Source organism: Camelus dromedarius, chromosome 8 (genome assembly GCF_036321535.1).
Source record: "Camelus dromedarius isolate mCamDro1 chromosome 8, mCamDro1.pat, whole genome shotgun sequence".
NCBI classification, from domain to species: domain Eukaryota; kingdom Metazoa; phylum Chordata; class Mammalia; order Artiodactyla; family Camelidae; genus Camelus; species Camelus dromedarius.
In genome coordinates, this window is record NC_087443.1 from 43,736,554 (window position 1) to 43,748,941 (window position 12,388).

At 35.3% G+C, this 12,388-nt stretch overlaps 1 protein-coding gene across 1 annotated transcript in view; it reads right to left on the minus strand.

The window, feature by feature from the left end:
• LOC116155790 (merozoite surface protein 9-like) overlaps positions 1–402 on the minus strand; it is a 98,786-nt gene extending 98,384 nt beyond the window's left edge. Inside the window, exon 1 of the mRNA XM_064488613.1 lies at positions 373–402. Within this exon, the coding sequence (XP_064344683.1) occupies positions 373–381 (9 nt within the window). The 5' untranslated portion in view covers positions 382–402. The remainder of the gene's footprint in view (positions 1–372) is intronic.
• Between the last annotated feature and the right edge of the window lie 11,986 nt (positions 403–12,388).

The following is a 12,388-nucleotide window of genomic DNA, read 5'->3' on the forward strand; positions in this document are numbered from 1 at the left end:
ATGGAAAATGTTCCTGAAGATTAGAATTTTCTATTTTGGATATTAGATATTAAAGTAGCAAATACCAGAGGAATAACGATTGAGAAAAAAATCCAGGCACTCTCTTATTTTACACAAAGTTGGGTAAGTCATTTTATATCTCTGCATCACAAAGTTATCATATGCAATTAAAGATACTAATGGACACTCTTTTGCCCGTATCTCAGGGACAATAAGCATTCTATGCAAAGTTTTTGTATACCTCCAAAAAACCCAAGTCAGGTTCCACAAATAAGTCATTTTATTCAGCTTTGAATCCTCTATACTCTACATTGGTTTATTCTATGCAGCATTGACATGTTTGTGTGGTGTAAGCAAGAAATTCTTACTCACCAAGGACATCCAAGTGTGACAACTGTTCTGAATGGTTATAAAGCGTTAGGAGCTCCAGCTGTTAAACTTTGCACCTGGAACAATATGGTCAAAACAGAAAGACTTTTAGGACACCAAATCTGTGCTCTTACACTACCTTATATAGACTCATTAATTAAAAGGAGATATTTAGTATTTGACTAGTAGGTCATTAACACATATTAACTGAAGAATTTTATTTTCAAGCAGAAAAATAGCCAATACCTTCTGAATATTCATTATCACAATTAATTTTATGTGTCAACTTGACTGTGCTAAGGGATATTCAGATAGTTGGTAAAACATTATTTTTGTTTATGTTTGTGAAGGTGTCTCCAGAAGAGATTAGCCTTTCAGTCAGGCCTCATCCAATCCATCCAAGGCCTGAATATACCAAAAAGACAGAGAAAGGGTGAGTTCTTTCTCTGCTTAAGCTCAGTCATCCATATTCTTCTGCTCTTGGAGATCAGTGTTCCTAGTTTGGGGGCTTTTGAACCCAGACCAGGACTTACACACCATCTTTCCCCGCGATTCTCGGACTGAATTACATCACCAGTTGTCCTGGTTCTCTAGCTTGCAGATGGCAGATAACGGGCTTCTCAGCCTCCATAACCATGTAAGTCAATTTTACAATAAATCTCTTCTCATACATATCTCTATATATCCTACTGATTCTTTTTCTCTGGAGAACCCTGACTCATATATTCATGGAGTAATTGAGTTACGTGAAAAAATTTTCCCAACTATTTTTCAAAGCCCTCTGATTACTTTTTGATCCTTAAAAAAAAAAGACTCCAAAATCTCGACTTCAGCTCTTGCTGACCTTTTCATCTTGCCTTTCTCCTATCTTTCAGGGTATGAATTCCTGTGGAGTATTGAGTGGTTCTGAGTGATGGGCAAGAAATGAAAAGAAGACTTAATTTTTTTTTCTTTCTTTGAGTTGGGGAATGCCTCTCACTCACAAGCATTGCACATAAAACCACATACATACATACATGTTATTTTTTTAGAGAACATACTCCATTATTTTACATATTTTGAGTTATAACTAGGATTCATAGAATTGACTGGATTAAATCATTACTTATCTACCATCCAATTATATTTACTAGAATTCCAGAGTTTTGAAAAGGTGTAAGAGAGCATTGCTGCTGTTAAAATTGTAAGGACGGTTGATGAATGTGAGACAGCAGATTTGGGTACAAAGAATACATTGATCCACCTTTTCTCTTTTCATCAGATACCCAAAACTAACTACTTTCTCTTCATTTAGTTTTATTCTAAACAAAGGCAGGATTTTCCATTTTGAGCCCATGGTATTTCAGGGGGACTTTTGGATATTAGTGCAAGGGTCAAGAAGATAATTGGGAGGAAATAACCATCTTTTATAAAGCACACTCTCATGCTGATCAGTAACTCAACATTTTCTCTCTGTGTTTAACAAAATAAAGAAATTCTTGAATTTCTTATTTTCAATCATTCCCTAAAGAATATGACATACATAAAGGAAGGAACTTTGTCTCTCTTGGTCCTTACTGCATCCTCAGAACCTAGGTGAGAACTCAGATTATATTAAACACAGGCATATCTTGAGTATATTGAGGTTTCAGTTCCAGACCACTGGAATAAAATGAATATTGCAATAAAGCAAGTCACACATTTTTGGTTTCCCAGTGCATATAAGAGTTATGTTTACACTATACCTGTGGGGTCCACAGACATCTGGCAGATTCCTATTCCAAGGCCCCTCTGCTCCAAGGCCCTCAGGCATCCAGTTGCTGCCCTTTAAAGATAACAGGAAACATTTGTTTTCTAGTACGTACCTGCCTTAGCTGAACAAACTACCCTAGATAATACAATGCTCAGAAGCCTGACCACCAGAACCGGTCACAGCCCCCTACCAGAGTCATGTAGCCCTACCCTTTCATGAGACCTGCTCCCTTCTCTATTACGTCAACATCATCCAGACTTGGGCACTGGCTGATCATACATCATGTGCCCCATGGTACCTGATGTAACCCTCCCTTATAAAAGACCTCAGTAACCAACCCTTGGGGCACATACAGGCACCTCTTGTCTGTGTGGCCTGCTGTTGTCTGTGACAGAGTCTCTAATAGAGTCCTTTTCTATTTTCATCCTTTGTCTTTGGTAAATTCTTTTACCCCCCAAGTATTGGCCCACTGAATCCCATGACAATACTGTAGTCAATTAGTATGCAATAGCATTATGTCTTTAAAAATCATGTACATACTTTAATTAAAAAATAGTGCTGTTGGAAGAATGGAGCCAATAGACTTGCTTCATGCAGAGTTGTCACATTCAATTTGTAAAAAAACACAATAGCTGTAAACCACAATAAAGCAAAGCATGATAAAATGAGGTATGCCTGTACTTAATACATGTTAATAATCTGATCGATTGACAGTGTGACAGAATCTATGCATGACAGACAAAAGGTTTTAAGCAAGCTATGAGTAGGCAGTTTCTAGCTGTCTAGATGAATCATGGTGGCGTAGTCTGAGCATAACCCTGTAGAAGATGTACATGCAATTTGTCATTGCTTTTCTCTGCAATTGATAAAACTGGCATTAAGATAATTAGAACAGAATCTATTTTTAATGTATAATCAAATAATGAAACTGGAAAATGATCATCAATGGATGCTGATATCACAAAAAAATTAGACAACTAGATAATATTTACCTCTTGATTGATGCACATAACACCAGTTTGACATAGTGTACCAAAAAGGAAAGAAAAAGAAAAAGAAAAAAAGGACCTGAAACAAATAGACCTAGTCTATAAATCTACCTAACAGTTTGGAGAAAATGGAAGGATGGGAGAAAATATAAAATAATTACCCAAGGGAATATAATTAGCAAAATTCAGAATGTGAGAACACTATAAGAAAGATGATCCAATATCTTTAATAAATTTAATAAAAAAGAGGAAAAGAACATGTATATTAAACTGAAACTTAGCTAAATGCTGGTGCATGAACTTTATTTCGACACAAATGAGAAAACTGAACTCTGGCAGAATATCTAATTGTATTAATCACTTATATTTTACTTCTAGTTTTAAAATATTATTGGTTATGCTATTTAAAATAGCCATTTCCTTTAGAAATAAGCACATACATAATCATAGGTAAACTGTAAGTTGTAGAATTTATTTCAGAACAATCCAGCTCAGAAGCATTTTTTCCCCCATAACATCCTAAGGTCTTTGAGAAATGCCCAGCAAATGGTAGGTGCTTAATAAATGTTTATTGAATAATTACATAAATTGAAAAATAAATGAAGTTTCTCATCATTAGTAAGTATAAAACTCTTATAATTTTAGCAGCAAGATCAGTCTTTCTTAGGAGGTGAAGTGGTGATCTAATAACTGATATAAGGAGAATTAAGTTCACAAATTAAATACTGCTACAGAACAAACAACAAAAAAACTTACTAGTTTAAAACAACAATAATTAACATGGCTCAGGAGTCCACAGCTCACCAGAGTTTGCTTATATAACCAGAGTTAATTAACTTAGCTAAATTTAAAAGTGATACAAAATTTTTTTATCTAATAGACCATTCATGTTTCAATTTTGTCACTTGGCTCAATGTACTTCATTGTATTTGTTTTCTTCCAGTACATGATGTTGGAAGAGGTCACTGAGAGGATGCGACCATCAGTTGACCAACGAGCTGGACCTGGGCAATCGAGGCCTCCCCATCCCCTCCCCTGTCATTGGAGTGTAAGTTCTGCCCACAGTGGGAGCCGTCTCAAGGACAACCTTGAGAAAGCAATGTGTTGTTGAGACCATCTGGATGGTATATGTGACTGAAACCAGTAAAGGCCTCTTTATAAACTTCTCAGATTCTGGCAGACAGGCTTGGAGCTCTACTCATCTAATGGCCACCCAAGACAAGCCTTGTATATAAGTTCTCTTGTTTATAAAACCTGCCACCTACCAGTCTTGAGTGGTCTGTCTCCTTCTTCAGTCTTTTGTTGTTTGTGTTCAGGGGTCAGTTTTCAAACCAACACATGTGGTCCTGCATCTAATTGTCATGTCTCCATCTATTTTAATCTTTAAAGGTTCACAGAATTTTTGCTCCTACAGTATTGATATACTTAAAGATTATATTCTATTTTGGGTCTTTCTGATGCTTTCTCAGTACTGGAATCAGATGCATTTCCAATCTGAATATCTTTAAGAATTATCTGTCTTTGTCAGAATATCACACCTGGAGGTATTCGGTGACCATCTATGCTTCATTGATGATTTTATTATTGATTGCCTGTTTGATTTCTCAGCTTTGTAGTAACTATTTTTTCCCTCTTGCAACTTACTGATCTGTAGGGTGACATTTTAAGATCATGTAAAACATGTCATTGTTTATTGTTTTATCTTCTTAGCCTATTGCTTTTTATTATTATGTAATATTATTTCTCATTATTTCCAATATTTTGCCTTGAGAGCTATTTTTATTCTAAAATTTGCTACATCAGATTTTATTGTTGAGTTTTTTTGATGAATTGATCAATTTGTTGTTGCATCCACCTCACATATTTTCTTTATTTTGAAACTTTCTCTTCATGTTTTATACTTCTCTCTTGAAAATAAACTATAAGACAAATTTTACCTTTGTACAGAATATCTATTTAACAAGTGATTGAATAATTACACTGGTCAGGATTTCTGGTATCTTTACAATTCTTGCCCTATTCTTAAATTTTGCTTTCTGTTTACCCACTTGCTTTGTTTATCTTTTTCTTCTTGCCTGATTTTCCTTCAATTTTGTTTTCCGTATATCCTTCCCTTCTACTTTCCACACATCTCATTATAAACTGTAAAATATGCTACTGTGTGGTTATTCTTTAAAAATCCTACATATATAGCAATAAATATTTATTTCGATGTGAAAAATAATTCACTGCTTTTGTCATCATCAGAAACACAATCTAGATGTTATCAAGCTTTAACTATCAGGGAAAAACTTCTTTCATGCCCTCTTCTATATTGTCGTTTTTTACTACATCTTTAGTTTTAACTTAAAACAAAGTTTCTTAACACTAAATATCTTCACTTTTTACGGAATTTAAGTGTTCAAGCTTCACTTTAACTGTTTTTTTTTCCTTTTGTTCTATTGCTTCTTTCCTTTCCTCTAATCCTTCCTGTTTCCCTCCCTCCCCTTGTGTAAATTTCTTCCTTTCTCTCTAACAAAGCTTAATTCAGAACTCAATCTCTTAAAAGCATTTTAAAAAGTGATGCCCTTGGATAATATGAAGGTATTATAGGTTCATTCATAAGTCTAGTTGATAATTTGACTTACTGCTGTTCACAACACTATATCTTATATTCAGAGACTGCTGTTTATAATTCAAAACAGAGATTTGGTTTCAGTATCCTTCTAGGAATAGGAATGCTTCACTTTACTTTCTGGATTTAGCTAGTGAGCCAGACTTACCTTGCTATCCAAGGGAGCACTCTTAACTCGTTACCTGGTAGAAGCCAAATTCCCAGCTACCACTGGCTGGCTCCAGACTCAGCCCACTGGATCAGTGGTTTTACCTCTAATTATCTCCTGTCACTTTTACATATGTTGAATTTCTGTCTTTGGATCCAGCTATGCCATTTTCATATTATAATAACTTATCATTATAATTTCTAGTTACACTGATACTGTCTCTTGAGTTTCTCTGTTCTTTTTAGATCTTGGCTACTTATCTCCTGGGCCTTGGTATGTAATACCACAGATACACTTTGTGGCCCTCAAATTAGCCTCTAAAGCCAACACTTTCTTCTTGCTTTTGGTGAACAGAAAGAATTTGTTAATTCTGTAATTCTGACCTCTTAAATGGCAGGAGTCCTTTGACAGGTGGAGGTCAGAACTATTAATTCTCCCCTTATTTTAGTTGAAATTTCTTTAATTAGCAATTGATTGTGGTATTTTTATGAATTTCATATCCCCTAACATCTTTTGAAAAGGGTAATAAAATTCTTCTGTATGTGAAAGAGCTATCAAATTATAATTTTTTCTTCCAGAATAATTGAACTCAAATTTTATAGCAGTGTGAGCATAATGCCAATTATTCTGAGCAATTATCTTTTATTTTCTTTAATCTCCAGAGTTTACATAATAGTGTGGCAAGAATTTTCATTTGCTTCATTTCTTTGTTTTTTTCTTTTGTGGCTACTGGTTCTATTTCTCTTTTATTTAAATGTTTATTGATAGTTTAGGATTTTCTTGAGTTATTAAATTAAAAATTTTTTCTTTCATCACATGTAATGGTTCTTCTTATCTTACTATTGCTGCTAAAATGTAGGTTACTTAGGTTAATGAAAGAATCTACTGGCATTCAGGACCCCATGTGTGTGAACTGGTTAGTTAAATTACCTAAAAACAAACAAACAAACAAACAAAAAACATAGTTGAGATAATGATTTTAGAGAAATTAGACACGAAATAGGAGAGTCTGGATTAAGAGCTTGAACAAGTTTCTCTCCTCTTACACTACAGTTGCAGGAGTAACAGGAATTTCATAGAGCTAGGATTTGTTAGAAAGTTAGTGAATGTCAAAAGAAAGATGATAAAAAGGGGGTAGGCAAGCATCCAGGTTCATCTGGGCACAATGAAGAGGTAGGTAATTTTTTTCGAAGTTTTGCCAGTCTGCCTAGTTTGAGGTTACAATTTCACATGGCTTTGGGTCTTATTTATGATGTTCTGTGTGGATTTTTTATAAAAATGGAAATCGTTGCTCATAATTTGCATAAAATTTGAAGTTCTCAGTGTAGCAGTAACAATAATATGATAGTTCACAGACACTGAGCATTTACTATGTGCAATGCCCTGTGCTCAGCATCTGCAGTATACTTACCCCATGAAATACTTACTCTGAGCAAAACAGATAGTAAGTGGCAGAGCCAGGGGTAAATTTTAGGCATATGTGCAAGAACTGTTTCCTCATTCTGTCATGCCCTTTCTATAAGTGCTTTACACATTCATGATCATGTACCCTGCAGCCTTTTTGAACTCTGTGAATCTGCTTATCCAAACAGCAGTTTGAATCTTGGACACCTGAGAATGTGGAATTGATGGTTGGTGGCACTGATTTGGGAAAAACATGTAGCTTTAGAGCTGGAAAAGCTATTTTCTATCATAATTGGAGAATCAGAAAGAGTGAGTGACCCTGGAGAAGGGAGGTGTTGTTCATCACACTATCCTAGATAAGGGTCCCTAATCAGGGTAGTAAATTGTCCAGGTAGGCTTCCTTTAAACCTCCTTGGAAGGATTCCTGCCTCTCTGGGGAAAGAGATGCTGTGAGAGTGGCTGCAGCAGAGTATGCATCAGAAAGGAAGAGCCAGCCCCCAGAGACCAGTCCAACACCAGATGGGGCTGTCCACAGAATTGGACCTGAGTCTGACTGACAGATGGCAGTCAAAGCCTGCCAAGGAAGAAATAAGTATCAATGTGGCTGATTTGAGATACCAGGTGTTTAGACCCTGGGGAAATCCTGTCAGCACATCTCTGAGGAATGCTTTACTAGCTTAAATATTTAACAAGAACACAAAGGATTTCATTGAGATGAAGACAATGCATAGAAAATGCACCCTGGAGGCCATCTGTAAGATTTGTCCCAGTTAAGCCTAGTTCAGCTGCCTTTTACAGTGATTACAATGGGAGAATTGTGATTTAAAAAACAAAGGGGTGTTTTCTGAAACTCTCCATAAGATATCTGGGCATAAACAACCATCATGTAATAATTTTTAAAAACCCAATACTGACTATTAATATTATTCTATTAATACAAGAGCACAAAACAAGAGAATGAAGTAACTTTGCTAAGGGAACTATGAAGTTTTTACATCTTGTGAATCCTGTTGTCTGAAATTTGTAGGGTGCCATCCCTATCAAGCCCATAAACATTTTGTTTTGCTTAGATAAAATGAAGGGATAATCGTAGTAGAGAATAACCTTTGTTTTGTTGGAGGTTTACAGGGACACCATGACCTAGCCCACAGGGATGGCTGCAAGAACAAAGAATGCCTGCAGCAAGAAGATTACAACAATCAACCACACCCTCACCCTTACTTTTTGTGTAAAAAGAGCCTGTATTCTGACTAGAGCAGGATGGTTCTCCAAGACCTTAGTCTGCCATCCTCTCGGTCTGCCGGCTTTCCGAATAAAGTTGCTATTCCTTGCCCCAGCACCTCATCTCCCAATTTATTGGCCTGTCGTGCGGCGAGCAGAACGAGTTTGGACTCGGCAACAATATTTTAAAAATATTTTAACTGTGAAATACAGCATATATGCAGGAAAGTACATTAAACAAATTTACATTTTAAAATAGTCATAATAGCCAAGAAATATAACACTTTCAACATTCTCTAACACTACAATAAGTAAACTTTCTCCACCATGGGACTACTATCTTAAATTTGTTTCTCTTTGTAGTTTTAGTAAATTGTGCATGTACTCCAAAATATACAGTTTAGTTCTGCTTTTTAAAAACTTTATATAAAGGTAAAATATATTTAAATGAGATCTTTGGTTATATATTTTTTTCTTTCACTCAACATTGCTTATGCGATTCAAGAAAGAAATAGTAATATAATTCATATAATTTATTATTACCAGGTTACTGTACTGGGACTTTAAACCAAAGTGTAGGGTGGAAAAGACAAGGTATTAACTGAGGCACAAACGCATGGAAATATTTTCTGGGGCAGAGGGGCCTCTGTATTATACATCTCTCAATCTTACAAGCTATGGTAATTGTCATTAAAAGCTTAATTTAACATGCTAGAAAAATTTATATATATGAAAGCATTGTTGGACAGCTGTCTCCTAAATGGCAATATGTAATGGGCTTTCAGTTCCAAGGTTGGAGTCAATTCTTTTAGATCTCAAAGGAGATTCTTCATTTACACCTCCTCCTTTCTGCTATTCACTTAGTATGTGCACTTACAGGTACCTACAAGCTACCTTGCTTGAACAAGGTAGCAGTGATTTGGATAGAGATACCCTATGTCAGATTCAATGAAACCTTTCAGTAGCTACTAAAAGATATATAAAAAATGTTGTATATATGAAGCTTGATTATACAACCTGAGTTTCTCATAACCACCCCAACTTATGAATCATAAGAATTCACAGTTCTAGTAGTAATTTAATTCATCTAACACTCACTGGTATTTTTAACGCAAGATTTTAATCTATCTTAGGTTCTCATTCAGGTATTTCTGGGAAGTATTCTCAAGTATTTCCTGAAAGAGTCTCATATCCTCATACACAGTTCTCTTCCTGCTAAACAATAGCCCTGTGCCATTGTCTCCTGCCCACCATTCACTGATCATTCCTTTGTTCATTGGACAGCAATATCATCTTACAGAGCTGAGGAAGTATATTCCTAAAGATGATAAACTCCATGGTGTTCTGTTGGAAAGTGAATCCTAGCATTCCATTTGTTTTACTTAGTATTACTTGATAACCACTACCACCACCATCATCATCATCATTTTATGGCTTATTCAATTTACCCTAAAGATTTACAGAATTTTTAGTGAATAAGATTTAAAAATTTTTATTTACAAATTTTCTGTGGTTTGTAGGTCTAAGATATGAATCAATTAGGGGGGGCTGATCTATTTGGGGAGACACATATCACTGAGAAAGACAAGAGGTATTCAAAATTGGCCCTTTTCTCTGAAAAATAAGACTTTCTTATCAGATATGAAGAGTTCTTTCCTGAGCCTTTGTACAGTCTCAGAAGACTCCTTAGTCTTTATATCACATGCCAGTTTGACAAATGCTCTAGAGACTTCTTACCCAAACGGATGCAGGATTAGCTCAAGCTAGATGCCAACTATGTGAACATTCACTATAGTTTTAACTGATCCACTATTGGGATTCAGGAGAGATGCTATAGGATCTGCTGCCATGGCTACCAGCAAGCTCTTTCACTTATTTTCCTTCCTGTTTATGTGAGCTCAATTCTAACTTCACTAAAATAGAACACAAAATAAGGTGAGAAGTAGACTAAGGGATAGCTAAGTGGCTTACTGCTCTGGCTTAATACATATTTGAAGAGGCCAAGTAGTCAATATGAATAAAACACATACTGTGTTCCCAGTCATACTGACCCAAAAATATTTTCTTTAAAAATTTTGCTATATTATTCCAGTGCACAGTTTGCTACAACAAATATGTGTTGAGGAAGTATGGTACAATGGAAATGAGTACCGGGTTTGAAATGTAGAGACTCGGATTTCAGTCTCACCTCTGCCGTCACCATCCTGTATCACCATGTGCTGTTCATTTCTCCTTTCCTGGCCTAAGCTCTTAACTGTCAAAAAATGAAAGCTGGATATAAGTGGCAGTTCAGAGTCTATACAGTCGTTACATTTCATGAAACCCACCATTTCACATGCTGAGCCAATCCACTGAAAATTATACTTAGATCTCTCAGTGAAAGTAGAATACAGAATTTTTTGTCTTTTAATGGCCATTGAACATACTTGGACCACACACAAGAAAGTAGGTTTTTCACAGAAAAGTCAAACTTTTGAAAATCACATGGTATATGTTGAAGAACATTAGATATTAATACCCTATAGTTTCTTGCATTGATACAACCAACATTTCTTTATACTATAAAATTGATAGTACTAATAGAGAAGAACAAAAGTGCCTTTTTCAAATTAGATACAAAGCTGAAGTTCATATCAAGAGTTCGTTCTTCTCATGCATTTCTTAAGCCAACAACATTACATTGACATGGAGGAACCATGAAAGAACATGAAGAAAACAATGAGGGGAGAGTTACATTCATTATGTTATTGTTAATAAATAGCTAAATGTTTATTAAAATTCCCTTTGACTTTAACCTGGAATGAATTGCTTTTAAATATGATTCATCCAGACACAGCTTTTAGAATCCTAACTGTTGTCTTGGAACGAATATGTCAGCAATGCTAAATGCATTTTCCTAATGCCCAGAGGTCCTTAGCAGCTGACTGCTAGAATACTAAGTATTTTAAGTTATTTAATTCAATCCCATTGGTCTGATTCCTCCTGCTCTGGTAAGATAAGTACTTGACTTAGATGACGTAAAACAGTTTATTGCTGACTTCCTGAACTATGCAATTCCCTAGAAAAATCCAGGAGAACAGTGATGATTTTAAATTAACAGTGATAATCTTAAATTAACCTTGAGATAGCTGAATTTAATAAAATGGAATGGTATAATTGCTAGCTGAATTTCAACTCATGTTTTATAAGCTCTAAAATCATTTAAGGGAGTTGTGAGTTTAAAAAAGGTGCATGTGGAGAGAATTTGGGTCCTTACAATAATTTACCATTGAGTACATAGCTTTATCAAGAAAGAAAAATATTTGTTTCATGCCTCCTTAAAGATGTGTTTCTGAATTTAGGGTAATAAATCTTTTGTATACTAAGTCATTGTAATTCCACATTTCTCTGCAGTGTTTTCCATGAATTCAAAAATCCATGTTAAGGAAAGAAGGTTTTTGCAAGCTTTTTATTCTGAATTTCAAAATTTAAGATTTGGGAGAAAGTTTAGTGATCATTAAGAAAAAAACCGTCAATAAAAGAGTAATTTGTATTTTAAGCGATAATCACGTAAGAGCTCCTTCTGCCGCCACTATCTGTCAGTTGCAGCCAGAAAGGTTCACTCTTTCTTTTCTAATGTCTTACAACCATTGCTTTCTGCTGTTAATGAGACTGACTTCCAATCTGTGACCCATGTACAGCTTGCACTGATGCAGATAGTCATCAGTTGTTTCCTTCAGGAAACTTTCCTGGGTTCCCTGACCTGCACTATGTAATCACTAGGGAATCATACCATGTAGAGAAATTTCTGTTCTTTTTGAAGACTGTTACTGCATAGGGTAAGTTTAATTACTGTTAAATTTAACCTGATATATGAAAAGGACCATTTCTAGTACTGTTTATTTTAAGCAAAGGCAGGAGAGATGCTAATC